This window comes from Centropristis striata, chromosome 19 (assembly GCF_030273125.1).
Source record: "Centropristis striata isolate RG_2023a ecotype Rhode Island chromosome 19, C.striata_1.0, whole genome shotgun sequence".
NCBI classification, from domain to species: Eukaryota; Metazoa; Chordata; class Actinopteri; order Perciformes; family Serranidae; genus Centropristis; species Centropristis striata.
The window spans coordinates 1625162-1641788 of record NC_081535.1 but is presented as its reverse complement, the minus strand read 5'-3'; the positions used below and the strand labels follow the sequence as shown (position 1 = coordinate 1641788).

The 16627-nt window shown below is 36.1% G+C and overlaps 1 protein-coding gene across 1 annotated transcript in view; it reads left to right on the top strand.

Moving 5' to 3' along the window:
• The window catches only part of whrna (whirlin a), a 296475-nt gene that overhangs the window by 276452 nt on the left and 3396 nt on the right, over positions 1-16627 (top strand). The window contains 1 exon segment of the mRNA XM_059358134.1: positions 1188-1310. Within this exon segment, the coding sequence (XP_059214117.1) occupies positions 1188-1310 (123 nt within the window).

Below are 16627 nucleotides of genomic sequence, written 5' to 3'. Positions count from 1 at the left end.
AATAACTAAAAAAAAGACACAAAATGACTAAAAAAAAGACACAAAATGATTAAAAAAGACACAAAATGACCAAAAAACGACACAAAATGACTAAAAAAGACACACGTCCCAAGCCTGTAACACTTTATATTAGGGAACACATATTCAACATTAATTAGTTGCTTATTCGCATGTAAATCAGTAACATATTGTCTCTTAATGAGTCATTATTCAGTAGTTATTAATGCCTTATTCTGCATGGCCTTATTATACAACCAGTAAGACATTAACTAAGAGTTTTCCCTCAATAACCTCAGAATTATTGATTATTAGTAGTAATTAGGGAAGTTGTTATATATGAGTTATGATCTTAATATGCTTTACTTTGTATGGACTTTATAATCTCTACATAGCGGGGAAGGTAACCATGGAAACGGTAAATAGCAAACACCTTCTCCAGACCTTTGACTGACTGGTGGCTCCTTTTGATGATTGATGAGGATTGGTGGATTATAATGTCAAATGCAATATCCACTGGCCAAAAAAATAATATTTTTTGCTGCTTTAAAACTTTAGTATCCAGTGCAGTAGTGAATAGAACTTTTAAATTGATTTGGGGTGCAGGGAGAAGAGGGTATGAATGCAAACAATGCAGATTTCCAGCCAGAATTGAAATAGAAATATCATACTATATGCATCTTGAATACTTGACCATTAATATTTATCTAAGAATATGGACATAAAATCCCAGGAGCATCTATCTTATGAACATACTGAGGGAAATATATCCCACTGGGTTCCAGAAGCTTTATTAGAGGAGACTAAATATTGAACAACAGCTCCATAGATGCCTTGTTAAAAGTGTCTAAGTTTGTTTTAGAAAGTGTTTTTGCTCCTCTGACTTGTGAAGCTGTTAAACATGATTGCTCATTCACAAATCTGCTATCCACATTGAATATGTGCATTTTAATGGAGCCGTGGCCTGGATGTAAATCCACTGAGAGGACTCTTATGCACGTGTGCTCCGAGAAAACACAAAGCTCTTCCTGGAATAAACAAAGGCAGGAGAATAGATGCATAGTGGCACAAAGGGGAAGGAGACATAGGGAGGCTGTGTAATGTCATGAATATATTAAGCTTTATAAATATGCATCTGTAGTGTTGTGCTGATTTGATAACTTGCTCCTCTCTCTCTCTCCTCGCTGTAGCCGGGGCTGCTGGAGCCCACCTCCACTCTAGTCAGGGTGGCCAAGAGCGCCACCACGCTGGGCATCGCCATCGAGGGCGGAGCCAACACCCGCCAGCCGCTGCCACGCATCGTCACAATACAGGTGAGTCAGCAAGAACGTTAAATTATGTTAAGATAATAATCACTATAGGCTCTAGAGGTGTGAATCAGCAGGTACGATTGTATCCCGATACTTGTGTAGATGCTCCTGGGATTTTATGTCCATATTCTTAGATAAATATTAATGGTCAAGTATTCAAGATGCATATAGTATGATATTTCTATTTCAATTTTGGCTGGAAATCTTCACTGTTTGCATTCATACCCCCTTCATTTTAAAAGTTGTATTCACTGCTGCACTGGATACTAAAGTTTTAAAGCAGCAAAAGTTATTATTTTTTGGCCAGTGGACATTACTTGTGATACTTGAGTCACGATACGATATTATTGTGATTTTAAGCATTTTGTATTCTGTCCTCACCATTGCGTATCTAAGCAAGGCTAGACAGATAGCGAACAAAAACTCCAATAAAGTGTGTACTTGAGAAGGTGTGGCTTTACTGATGTTGTTTCTGTAAGACTGAAGCATACAATACAAACAAATATATACATTTTCTGCTGACACTGCATACTATAAACAAACACAATGACAATGTAAACATTTACAGCTACAAAATGCTGATTTACTTATTGTGATAGACGAAACTATCACTTTTTAACTGTCCATGGATTCTAACTTTGTTCAAAAGTAGGCTAACATTGCAGGTAAGTTTTGAAACATAAATAGCACAATATTAGCTCAGTACAGACTTCTAACAACATGTCAACATTTAACATATGACCAGTATCATACATTTATCAGAAAAGGAACAGATATTTTACTTACTTACGGACAAATCAACTCCAAGGCTTAAACGTAAGGGAATACTGGTTTACATGCACAATCTAGGCTGCTCTTTGGCAATTTGACAGTAATGGTGGAAAAGTAACAGACTGGGGAACATAGGACCCTTTTTGGGAAAAGCTGGGAAAAATGTTCCTATGTTCCCCAGTGTCATACAAAGAGGGAACATAGACACACTTCCCTAGCATGCTATCAATCACCGGCTAGCGTTAGCACGCTATGATCAGCTGCTAACGCTAGCATGCTATCAATCGCCGGCTAGAGTTAGCACGCTATGATCAGCTGCTAACGTTAGCATGCTATCAATTGCCGGCTAGAGTTAGCATGCTATGATCAGCTGCTAACGCTAGCATGCTATCAATCGCCGGCTAGAGTTAGCACGCTATGATCAGCTGCTAACGTTAGCATGCTATCAATTGCCGGCTAGCGTTAGCACGCTATGATCAGCTGCTAACGCTAGCATGCTATCAATCGCCGGCTAGAGTTAGCACGCTATGATCAGCTGCTAACGTTAGCATGTCCAGACATGTGCATCACTTTTAAGTGTCCTCTGGAAACACTTCTGTTGTGTTGTGGTCTTTGTTTTCTAAATGCTGGGCGGCTGTGGCTCAGTTGGTAGAGCGGGTTGCCCCCCAACCGAAGGGTTGGTGGTTCGATTCCTGTGTCAATGAATTCCCAATGGTGGCACCATTTAGGGTAGCCTCTGCCACCAGTATGAATGTTTGTGTGAAAGGGTGAACGAGTCAGTCTGTAATGTTAAGAGCTTTGAGTGACTAGAAAAGTGCTATATAAGTGCAGGTCCATTTACCAAATGCTGCTCTTGTGTTGTCAGATTGATGAAGGTGTTTTCTCAGTTTGTTGTGTTTTGTGTATTTGCATGTGTTTTCTTAAGTTGCAGCGCTGTGAACTCTCAGGGACACCGTACTTTACATAGTAATCAGTAGTGATGTGCCAATGAAGCCTCATGAACCGTTTCCCTTATCTTCTGAGTCCACTAGGTGGTGCGCTTGGTTTAAAGAAAAAGGCTCAAGCTATTATAAGTGTTATAAGTGTATTATAAGTGTTATTAGTTATTATTATTAGTTGTTATTATAAGTTATGAGTGTGATTTCAGCTCTTTGTTGAACAGAGAGCGCCATCTAGTGGACTCAGAAAATAAAGAAAATGGTTCATGAAGCTTCATTGGGACATCACTAATAATCAGCCCACAAGCTGTTATAGGCAAACGTAAAAGTCTTGTAATATTTCAGTTTAAAGTCACGTTACGGTCCGTTTACACATCGGCACAAAATGTTTAATGCATGTTAATTGCTTCTCATGGTGCCTAGCATCCTTATTAATATGCAGTCAGCTTGGTTTTACTGAATATTCAGCCCATATTGTTGGCTGTGTTTATAATGTCCTGGTCCCCTCTTTGATTCTCTGTGAAGGGACCACCCACCCACCCACTCTCCAGGTGGGATTTGATGTCCTTCAGTGTTTTATAAGGAGTCACACTGCAGCTGAACTCACTCTGAGACTCCTGCTAATTCACTCCTCAGTCACACTCACACAAAGATGATTGTAACATTAATGGCCTTTCATGAAAAGGCCTGCTGACTGCAAGGTAATTCATTACTTAAGGTTTGTATAATATTGATGTTTATTAGGAATAAAGGCAGAATCAGCAGCAGCCCCTATGGGAGATTATACAACATCTTTTATGTAGAAGCTAATGATCGGGCTCAGGTCATGTTTGGTTAATGACGAGGCTGAATAGATGCTCGCGCTGGAGAAAGAGATTTCACATTTGCATGTCTGGGTTGAAAGATACTGCACTGCAAAAAACATGAAGCTTACCAAGTATTTTATTCTTTTATCAAGCAATAGTATCTTAACCCTTTGATGCACAACATGGGTCAAAAATGACCCTCAATCATTACCCATGTTATTTAATATAATATTGTTATTTAATATAGCCTAATATTGTTATATTATGACATTATACTGTGGTGTGTTTCTGTGCTCTATCTTTTGATATCAACTCATTTTATGAATATTCCAAGTATTCTTTAAATATCTTGTTTTTGATAACAACTGATCACTATTTCCATTTTGCCTCTCATACTTTATGAAGAAAAACAGTTTGTGTTATTACATAGCTAATTACTTAGCCAAGAAGTTAGATAGATAGTTAGCTTAGCAAGCTACTTAGCCAAGAAGGGAGCTTAGTAGTTAGCTTAGCAAGCTACTTAGCTAAATACTTTGCCAAGAACTTAGCTAAGTAGTTAGCTTAGCAAGCAACTTAGCTAAATATTTAGCCAAGAAGGTAGCTAAGTAGTTAGCTTAGCAAGCAACTTAGCTAAATACTTAGCCAAGAAGTTAGATAGATAGTTAGCTTAGCAAGCTACTTAGCCAAGAAGTTAGCTAAGTAGAAAGCTTATCAAGCTACTTAGCCAAGAAGGTAGTTAAGTAGTTAGCTTAGCAAGCTAGTTAGCCAAGAAGGTAGCTTAGTAGTTAGCTTAGCAAGCTACTTAGCTAAATACTTTGCCAAGAACTTAGCTAAGTAGTTAGCTTAGCAAGCAACTTAGCTAAATATTTAGCCAAGAAGGTAGCTAAGTAGTTAGCTTAGCAAGCAACTTAGCTAAATACTTAGCCAAGAAGTTAGATAGATAGTTAGCTTAGCAAGCTACTTAGCCAAGAAGTTAGCGAAGTAGTTAGCTTATCAAGCTACTTAGCCAAGAAGGTAGCTAAGTAGTTAGCTTAGCAAGCTAGTTAGCCAAGAAGGTAGCTTAGTAGCTAGCTTAGCAAGCTACTTAGCTAAATATTTAGCCAAGAAGGTAGCTAAGTAGTTAGCTTAGCAAGCAAGTTAGCTAAATACTTTGCCAAGAAGTTAGCTAAGTAGTTAGCTTAGCAAGCAACTTTGCTAAATATTTAGCCAAAAAGGTAGCTAAGTAGCTAGCTTAGCAAGCAACTTAGCTAAATACTTAGCCAAGAAGTTAGCTAAGTAGTTAGAGATATAGTGCAGAGATATTTTTACTTACTTAAATAATTCTTACAAAGAAACATGTACTTTCTGCACTGGCAGATAATTTGACTTGTTTCAAGCATGTATTAGCTTAATTCCAGTTATTTATTTCTCATTTTTTGTCAGTTGGTTTTTGCAGTGTGGAGATTCAGGTCTTCTAGCTTTACAGAGTAAAAATCCAAATATTGACAGGTTAGTCACCTCCACTAAAAGCTATTACTCTGGCTGGATGTGAATATATATATCTATCTGCCGTGCTAATTTGCGAGTCAACAAAGCCTTGAATGATCTCAGACGATGTGTAACACTAATGACCTGCTAACCACAGAGGAAGCAGGAGTTTCAGTCTAAAGGAGAGAGCTGCAGCAGCTCCAGACTCTGTCTCTGCCTCCCACTCCACACAGGAGGTGATTGAAATAAAAAGGGCTGCTGATTGCAACGGGAGGGATAAAAGGATTGTAAATCAGCACATTGAAAATCAGAGAATGCCCTGAAAGAAAAGGCGGCAAAGCGTGAGTGAAGGATGCAGAAGAAGGGAGAGCAGAGTTAATAAGGAGAATATGGAGGATTTGTTCAGATCACAAGGTGGATGTCTGCTGGTGTGTTTTTGTGTTTAGGTGGAGGGAAGGTCATTGTTAACAGAGATGCATCAGGAAAACAAATGTGTTTCTACACTGCAGAAACCAACTGACAAAAAAAAATAACAAAAAAATAACTAGAATTAAGCAAATACATGCTCGAAACAAGTAAAATTAAGAGCACACTGAAAAAAATTGGAGTGACATTTACTTTAACCCTCCTCATATGTTGCGGGTCAAATTGACCCATTTCAAAGTTTAAAAAAAATAGTTTAAAATATTTTTTCATTACATTTTTTTTTTTTAAATGGGGAAAAAAAAAAGAAATCAATGTCATGTGAAACCATTTTTTATATGGTGTTTCCCAATGTACATAAAAAAAGTTTTAACATGCATTTTTTATGAAAAAGGAGTGAATTATCCTCATTGAACCATAATCTTTGAGAGGTAAAGAACATCATTGCACTAAATATTGATTGAAATAGTTAGTAATGGAGTTATTTATGAAATATAAACAATGTTTATTGGGATTTTTTATTGTTTCCGACACTTTTGGATAATTAATCATGCCCCGGGTGATTGCGGTTCCTGAAAAAACGAACACAACAGGAGGGTTAAAAAAGCTCGGCAAGTTCTTCCACACAGAAAGAAATCTTTACTCGGGCTGTTTCTAAGTAAAATGTATCTAATAGAAGCATTTATTACATAAATACATTACTCTACTGTAAAATACTCTGGCACTGTGTTTGTAACAAAAATATACTGTAATATATATACAAGCATCACTGTAATTTTAGCATTTATTTTTGTAAAAATACTTTTTCTCACTGTTAAATGTACTAAACACCATATCTCTAACATAAATATACTGTAATATTTAATGGTAAAATCTTTAATTTATGCAGCATTTATAAAGTATTTTCTTGTCAATTATATGGCAGAACAGCGTTTCTTTTGATGGAAAAACGTATTTTTTAACGGTTAAATATGGAATAAAATGGCAATCTTAAACATGAAATCAACAGTGTTAATATCATTTTACTGTAATATTAGAAAAAGTTGCACCGTATTTATTACGGTAAAGTTCTGGCAACCACAGCTGCTGGTTTTTACTGTAAAAACAACAGTTTTTTTTTCGTTTTTTACAGTGTAAGATAATTAAATAAGCACATAAATCTATGGTCAGTAGGTAAATTATACTCAAAACTATATATTTAAGATACCTTTGATAGATATAAGAAGAAAATACTTGGTAAGCTTCATGTTACGTTACAGATGCAGGAAAATGAGAATTTTTGGGGCTGTTTCTTTCTTTTTCTATCTGATTTATGTGTTTCTGTTTTTGTCTCCTGAAGGGAAAAACACATCTTGTCTGATTATATATCAGAGCTGCTGCTTCTTGCTACATTATTGTATGTTTCTTCACTCAGAGAATCACAAACTTATCAGAAGAAAAACCATTTGATAGAAAGCAGTTATAGCACTATTATAGCACTCTTTTATTTCACTTGAATGGAATCAGCTTTTCAGGAGAAAAATGCATCGAAGAAAGAGACAACCAGCTCAAGGTTCTTGTATATTTTGTGCAAAGATAAAATCCTGTTTATCGAGATGAAGCTGTGGAAAAGAAAAGAGCAAGTAGTGACTTTATTTTGGAGAAGTCCAGCAGTGCAGCTCTGTGGACATTTATTAGATCCAAGGAAGCTCACTCCAGCCAAGCCAGTTTCATTTTTATAACCCAATATGACACTTTCTGTCCTTTATGGCCTCATATCTGACAAGGGACAACTCCTAAAAATATAAAAATAAAAACTTCAACAGGGAAAAACTGAAAAAAAATCCCAAGGAGAGCAACAAGAGAGAGAGAGAGAGAGACCACTCCAGAGTCAGATAGATAGATAGATAGATAGATAGATAGATAGATAGATAGATAGATAGTGTGTATGTGAATAATGTGTATCTGGAGGAGTGTGTGCGTGCATGCTTGTATGTGTAACTGTAATCACATCAAAGGATCAAAGGCGTTGGGGTCGACCAATCAGAGCAGAGCAATCAGCACAATTAACTGCCGCTGTAGAATGTGCCGGCACAGTGACAGCAGCCAGAGGTGGACAGACTGGAATTTCTGGCCTCGAACAGAAAGCATTTTTGGCAAAACCATAATACCTATCATTGATCCGACTTCACTTTGAGCGTCCTGAGTTCTTCCTGAACGTCTACATGTGTTTTTTTGTGAAGAAAAATGAAGAAATAGCTTTGTTAGAGCGACCTGAAAAACTGTTAAATAAGCTTTTCGACAGAAATCTTCCTGCGTTTTTAATATGGGAGCCAATGAGGCTGTTGGTGGTGTTGGTGGATCATCTGTGCGTCCTACGCCCAAACTATAACTCTGACAGCTTTACCAGAGGATTGTGAGGGAGAAGACAAATTTTCCTACGTTTCTATGTATAAATTATTTCTGTAGAGTGGAATTTGCGGCCTGGAGCGCAGTTTTCAAATTTATTTTTTGACAATTTTTTCTCTCCCTCTACACTCTGGTGATGATGTCACACACTGTGACACGAACATTCCGTGCAATACACACCCATTATAATCTCAGAATTTCTCCAAAAATGATCATGGTCATTGAACAGGGATTGATAAAAAACTATATGACCTATCGAAAAGTGGATTAATACACCCATACACAAGACTTGTGTCTACTGTTTAAAGTTTAAATGGAGTCTCTAGGTGAAATTATGCCGGAGAAGTAGACTTGTGAGTAAAAACTCACCATATTCAACAGCTGAATAGCTTGAAAAGCTTGAAAAAGCTCACAATGTCAATAAAATAATTAAATAAGCACATGAAGCTATGATCAGTAGGTAAATTATACTCAAAACAATATAATTAGGATACAATTGCTAGATAGAAGAAGAAAATACTTGGAGAGCTTCATGTTTCTTGCAGTATATCTATCAGAGGTGACAGGAAGCTCTGCTGCTCCCCTCAACAATAACACTGAACGGCTTCACAGTTATTTACAGACATTAATAACACGTCGCCTCCGGGTCACTTTCTACAGAAATGGAGGAAAACTTTCTGCATGTTCAGTCTTCAAGGTGGAGAAACGAGCTGTGGAAATGTTGTCACCTGGGGAACACTAACTCAACGTTATTAGGCCCCTGAGCAAGAAACACCAGCTCAGTAATACCAGGTAGTGGTGGAAGAAGTATTCAGGTCCTTTACTGCAGTAAAAGTACTAATACACACTGTGAAATGACTCCACTACAGTAAAAGTCCTGCATTCAGAACTTACTGGAGTAAAAGTACTAAAGTATCAGCATCGAAATGTACTTAAAGTATCAAAAGTAAAAGTATTCGTTATGCAGAATGAATCCACTCAGATTGTTTTATATATTCTAAATATATATACATTTTTGTTTTTTTTTGTCTCTTTTTTAAATGCTTTTTTGCTTTCGTTTCGCTTTTTTGGTAATTGTAAAAAAAATGTAATTTTGTGTCTTTTTTTTGGAAATTGTGTCATTTTTTGTGTATTTATTTGACAATTTTGTGTCTTTTTTGGTCATTTTAATTATTTTGGGGAATTTTGTTTCTTTTTGAAATGTCGTCGCTTTTTTGGTAATTGTAAAAAAAATTGTCTCTTCTTTGGAAAATTTTGTCATGTTAGTGTATCTTTTCGGTAGTTTTGTGTCTTTTTTGGAAATTTTGTCTTTTTTTGTGGGTTTTTTTGGTAATTTCTGTCTTTTTTGCTCATTTTAATTCTTTTTGGGAATTTTGTTTCTTTTTCTGAAATTTTTGTGGGTTTTTGCGTGTAATTTTGTGTCTTTTTACGTATTTTTTTAGAACTTTTATGGCTTTTTTTAATAAGGTCATTTTGTTTTTAATTTTTGGTAAATTTTCGTTTTACTGAAGTAAAACTACAAAAGTATCAGCATCAAAATGTACTTAAAGTATCAAAAGTAAAAGTACTCGTTATGCAGAATGGACCCACTCAGATTGTTTTATATGTTCTAAATATATTATTGTATTATTATTATTATTGATGCATTTATGTTAATTTTCTCAAGGTAGGGCTCATTTTAACTACTTAATATACTGTTATGAGGTTTAATTAAAAAAAAACGACCTGTAAAGTAACTAAAGCTGTCAGCTAAATGTAGTGGAGTAGAAGTATAAAGTTACATAAAATGGAAATACTCAAGTAAAGTACAAGTACCTCAAAACTGTACGTCGGTACAGTACTTTAGTAAATGTACTTAGTTACTTCCCACATCTGCCGACAGTCTGAACCAAGCAGCTGAATCATATATTAGCTTTGAAAACAACCCGTTCATTTAGATTCTGTCTTTGTGATGGACATCAGTCCATCCAGAGGACGGATCCCTTCGTATGGTTTCTCTGCAGTATTAACAGTAAACATGGAGGAGAGTTTCCTGTCTCTCTGGGCTCTTTGCCTCCAGTCACCTCCATCATAACATCATCATAGCTGCTGAGGATGAAGAGCAGATCAGTTATCTAACCGCCATCAGCCGTCCAGAGAGACAACCTGTTATCAGCCATCAGGACCAGGCCTCCTCTGGCTCTAGAGGGGTCATGGTTGTAGTTCCCAGTAAATAGAGGAGATGATGCAGTCCTGATGTCTGAGGTCAGAGTCAGACAGGAAGACATGAATCTGACTCATGTCAAGCAGGAAGTTACAGCAGAATTACTATATTTTTATGTCTGGTCAGTGGCCGACACACTGCTCTGACATTTTATTATTCTACACCAGGGGTCTCAAACTGGCGGCCCGCGGGCCAATTGTGGCCCTCGTGATGATATTTTGTGGCCCCCACCTTGATATGAAAGTTTAATGTGAGTTTTATATGAATGGCACTTTACCGTGTTGTGTGTGGAAGGTCCCTTTAATTACTTTTTTTGGTAATTTTGTCTCTTTTTTTCATAATTTTGTCTTTTTTTTATAATTTTGTGTCTTTTTTCATAATTTTGTGTCTTTTTTTTAGTAATTTTGTGTCTTTTTTGTCATTTTCTGTCTTTTTTGGTAATTCTTTGTATTTTTTGGTCATTTTGTGTCTTTTTTTGGTAATTTTTGTGTCTTTTTTTCATAATTTTGTGTCTTTTTTAATAGTTGTGTGTCCTTTTTTAATAATTTTGTGTCTTTTTTTGGTCATTCTGTGTCTATTTTTGGTCATTTTGTGTCTTTTTTTTTTGTCATTTTGTGTCTTTTTTGGTCATTGTGATCCTGCCTCTAGCGGCCCCCAGGTAATTGGAGTTTGAGACCCCTGATGTAGAGTTATTATTACTGACATCAAGCAGACATATTTGAAGTTAGGTCTGAGTTAGGGTTAATGTTTTCTGGCTACTGTCAGTCCACAGACTGAACATAAATAACGGACGTAGTGACAGTGAATTGTGGTCATTTTGCATCTCTTTGTAGTCACTTTGCATCTCTTTGTGGGTCTTTTGCCCTGTCCCATAGTTGTCATGCGTCTCTTTGTGTGTTTTTACAGTTGTTTTGCATCTCTCTGTAGTTGTTTTCGTCTTTTTGTGTCTGTTTGTAGTCTTTTTATGTTTTTATTGTGGTCTTTCAGAGCCTCTTCCTAGTTGCTCCATGTGTCTGATTGACATTTTGCAGGTTGTGAGTCTCTCTGTGCATTATTTTTGTGTCTTTGCAGCTGTTTTGTGTCTCTTTGTAGTTGTGTGGGTCTCTTTGTGGTCATTTTGTGCCCCTGACACATGTGTGTGTCCATCCCTGTGCTACAGCATGCAGAGGGTTAACTCTGTGGAGTGAGAGAGGCTTTAGATGAAGCCAGCCTCCTGTGTTCAGATATTCAGACTGTGGATAAAGATCCTGTAACTGATGGTGTTCCAAAGCGGTCCTGCTGGGACTCTCTGAGATCTGATGGTTCTACGGGGAACGTCTGATTTCACTGCCAACGAGCTGAGACTGAGTCCAGATATGAGACCTGATTCCTGGTGTGTTTGTGAATATCCTGAGTCCAGATCAGAGTCCAGATCAGGTCTCAGGTGTCAGTGATGTCAGCAGGTTCATGTTTAATGAACCAGGATGTAAAATATAAGAGAGGAATGTTGAAGGTCCAGAGAAACATTTTAATTTGTTGATCACATGTTTTATTCTAAAGGCTGCAGGCACTGACTGCTGCAGGGGTGTGTGTGTGTGTGTGTGTGTGTGTGTGTGTGTGTGTGTGTTCTTGTACTTCTTACATAGTGAGGACCAGAACATGCTTTTTAACCAACAGAGTGAGGACATTTTTTGCAAAGTGAGGACATTTCGGCCGGTCCTCACTTCTTTAGAGGCTTTTTTGAGATTTCAGACTTTGTTTTATTTAATAATATATAATAAATTAACTAACTGAAACTGTATTGTGTGGTTATAAAACTAACTAAAATTATAATGAAAATGTCCTTCGTTTTCATCTTTGTCAACTTTTTTCATACATAATGAAGATGGATCAGACAAAAGAAATAAAGGCAAAATTTATTGTGACCTCTTTTAATCTCCCAGCCAACAAATACCCCATTACAAAACACTACAACTAATAAAAACTAAACTAAAACTAATGGAAAAAATAAAAACTATAATAACCTTGCTAGGGAATCCACTGTTCCAATGAGGGTCCTCACAAAGATAGAAGTACAAGAATGTGTGTGTGTGTGTGTGTGTGTGTGTGTGTGTGTGTGTGTGTGTGTGTGTGTGTGTGTGATAATGATGTAGCTGTCATATTCATGGCATCATATTTAAAGTTTAGCTCTGCTACTGAGTGTTTACTGTGTTTACAGTAATAGAAAAACAACAGTTAGGATCTGAGATTCTGTTGAGAAATACATTGAGGAAACCTTTAAAATTAAATTGTAAATTGAGATATTACTGGAGACACAGATTTTGCAGCAAAACATAAAACATAAAATATATCCTTTTGTGATTACAGAATACACAAAATGATTAAAAAAAGACACAGAATTACCAAAACAGATACAAAATGACAGAAAAATAAATAAATTACTTAAAAAAGACACAAAATGATCAAAAAAGACACAGAATTACCTGCAGAGATATTACTGGAGACACAGATTTTGCAGCAAACAATAAAACATAAAACATAAAATATATCTTTTTGTGATTACAGACTCTTACTTAAAATAGGGCAGAGGAAGTTTAAGCAGATGGAGTAAATGTATTTATATTAATATTAGCACATTAGCTTAGCATTGTAGCAAAGCAGCTTGCATGATTAATGTATAAATGCACAGAGAGACGTTACATACACAGATAGTGAACTGCCTCCACAGAGACAGAATAACTTAAAAAAAAACTAAAAACTAAAGATTATTCTAACAATTGTTGTAAAACTCTGCTGCAGATCGATCGGGCCTCAGACTTTGTCTGCAGTTAGTTTTGGATGTTTTTTGGACATTATTTCTACCTTCGAGGTTTTTGCCATTATGATTTCATTCAATCACAGACAGAAGTACAAAAAACACTTTCTGCTTTTTTGATGAAATTTCCTGATCAATCAAAGAGTCCTGCTGGTAAAAAAAATATTCTGTCTGCTGCAAAGAAAGGAAATGGATGGAGGAATTGATTTTTAACCGTTTCATGGCCACATTTCTTCAAACAAAGACAAAAACAAAAACTAAGAAATACTAATAATAATCTTTATTTATAGAGCACTTTTCAAAACACATATTTCAAATCACAAAAACAAGTTAAAAGAAACATAAAACAACAGATACAACTAATGTTAGAAAATGACATCATTCTGTGAAATTAAAAGGCAGTTTAAGGGAGTTAAGATTCAGGTAAAATCAGTAAAAGTCTGTTTTAAAAAGAGTCTTTAACCCTGTGGAGAGTCCAGGAGCTCCAAATAATCCAGACTTGTTGCCTCCATCAGACTAGAAAACAAAGCAGCGTGGAGCCCTACTGTACATTTACATTTCATGTTGGACTAAAGGACTTAAAAAGACACAAAATGACCAAAAAAGACACAAAAAGACACAAAATGACTAAAAAGACACAAAATGACTGAAAAAGACACAACATAACTAAAAAAGACACGACAAAAGACACAAAATGACCAAAAAAATACACAAATGACTAAAAAAAGAACACAAAATGAGCAAAAAAGACACAAAAAAGACACAAAATTACCAAAAAAAGACACAAAATGACTAAAAAAGACACAAAAAAACACAAAATGACCAAAATGACCAAAAAAGACACAAAAAAGACACAAATTTATCAAAAAAAGACACAAAACTAACAAAAAAAGACACAATAAAGACACTAAAAAGACACAAAATGACAAAAAAAAGACACAAAATGACACAAAATTAACAAAAAAAGACACACAAAAAAGACAAAATGACCAAAAAGAACACAAAAAAGGCACAAAATTACCAAAAAAAGACACAAAATAAACATTTTTAAGTGGTGTATACAGGCAGGATGAAAAGGATTCAGAAATGGACAAAATAGCCCAAAACTCCAGAGTTAAAGAGTTAAAGAGATCAGTGACTCAGCCGACCTGATCACCTTTATCACATTGCATATATTAGATTAGTTGTAGAAGACTCAGAAGGAGATAGTTAGTTTTGAGGATGTGGATGTGGTGCTGAGGCTGAATTATTATATAGAGTGTGATATTTAGTTTATTGTCTCTGAACTGAGACTCTGTAGTGGTTCCAGTAGATTAATTGGTCAGAAGGTTTCTGTCTCCTGGTCTAACTTTCTTCTGTTTGTCCAGTCAGATGTGATAAACTGCTGGTTTGTTGGCGTGATGAAGCTGTTTAATGACTTAATGTTCATCTGTGAGATGACATCATTGTTATAAATAACTCCTCCAACCTTTCAGAATAAGACTTCCTGTTTGTGTCTGAGTCTTTCATTTAGAATAAATCACAGAGAGTCAAACTTCACACTGCAGAACTCAGAAATCAGCAGATGGAAGCAGAACAGATTCTGTCTGCTTTCACACCAAACCAGTTTATTCTGTCCAATCAGACTGTGTTCAGACTAAAGAAACAGAGAGTTCTCCTCTCTGCTGCTGCAGCTTCTTTATAGTGTTCAAGTTAAACCAGACAACCAACACCTCTGTGTGGAGCACATGTGTGATTATAGCTCAATTATTTTCATTTATGTTTATCGTGATCTCAGATATTCTGATCTATGCACACAGTGGCCCTCATTTATCAAAGGAGCGTAGAAACCAGATCAGATCTGAGTGAATATTTTGTCTTACAACAGGGTTTATGTGGGATTTATCAATCGATCGTATCTCTCCAATAACAGCGTGAGAATGATCGGCTGGTGATAAATGTGGCGGCTGGAAATAAGCCTCATTTAAATACCACGCCCTAATATATATAATATATATAATATATACTGATTCAGATGGCCCGCCTCCAGAGTTTACGACACCGACGGGCGCAATGCGGCCAAAAAGAGAATTTTTTTTCCCCCTAAAGTCGTTTTATTAGCAAAGTGCACCGTTACTAATAACAACAGGGGCAATATAGACATATTACAGAAATACGCAGCTACGGAGGTTCATGAAATAAAACTGTTTATAGTTATAAACTCAAACAAGTTCACTGAGTATTTACATTTGGAGCACGGACTTAAAGTTTTCAGCTTTTTGGTTGAAGGAGGTAAACAATGTTTTAAAGTCAGTTTTAATTCTAAAAGAAGAGGAATTTCTCAGAGTCAGAAAGTGAAACGCTGACGTCCAACAGCTGCAACAACAAACTGGTTTAGTTTGGCAGCATAAAAAGAGAAAAGGAAGGAAATCAGTGGTGCTGTCAGCAGAGTAGCAGTGGAGCATTCAACTCCTGGTGAGGTTGGAATATTTCATTTATACATGGTGATATATAAAGCCTAATAGCCTGCCTATATAATATCCAAATATTAATATTAAATATTATCCAAACAAAACAGGAGGATTACAATTAGTACTGTATATCAGGGATGGGCAACTTAATGCTGCAGGGGGCCACAACACCACCACAGGGCCACATATAGGAGCATCACTTAACCAGATATGATGAAACTGATAGTTTAAATATGTTTACAGTGCAGTAACTTAACATATTTCATGCTCTAATGCATGTTTAACAGTATAAATAGGAATACAAAAGGTTTGAAGCATATAAAAAATAACCACTTACTGTGATTTCTTTTTTTCATCAGTGCAACATTAATGAAAGAAGTAATTTTGTGCATTTTTACGCTGCACTTTTAAGATTTCATGCTCAAATGCATATAGTTGTACTGAGGGCCACTTCAAGTGAGGGTGAGGGCCGTATGTGGCCCCCGGGCCTCCTGTTGATCATCCCTGCTGTATATAGTCTATGTTCCCTTTTTACCACCTCTCTCTCTTTTTAATCTGTGAGCTTCTGCCTGTTAGTTCTCATTATAAGTGATCAGTGTTAGCTCCACTGCTGCTGTTCCTGCATGTTTAGAGCCGTGTGCAGGCAGCTGATAGCTCTAAATGATGGGTGTCAAACTCTGGCCCGCGGGCCAAATTTGGCCCGCAGTGTAATTTTATTTGGCCCGCGAGGCAATACCAAATTATTATATTATTATTGTACTATAAAAGCTGACCCGCCGGTATTATACGGTGCATTTACCGCTAATACTAGATGTATTATTGTTGTTTTATTTTTAAATATATTAACCTGTTGAAAAAGTTTATTTTGATATTTAAATCAGAAGGATGCAAATAGAAAAGAGGCATACGGTTTTTATTTAATTTTTATTTAATAAATTAATGACATTGATGTGTTTTTTTATTTGAAATTAGATTTTGCATGTCTGCACTATTTAGTTATATATTGTATGTTTATAAGCGTTGCTGGTTCCATATTTAATGTTAAAGCAAAACATGTTTGGTATATATTAAAAGGTTTAT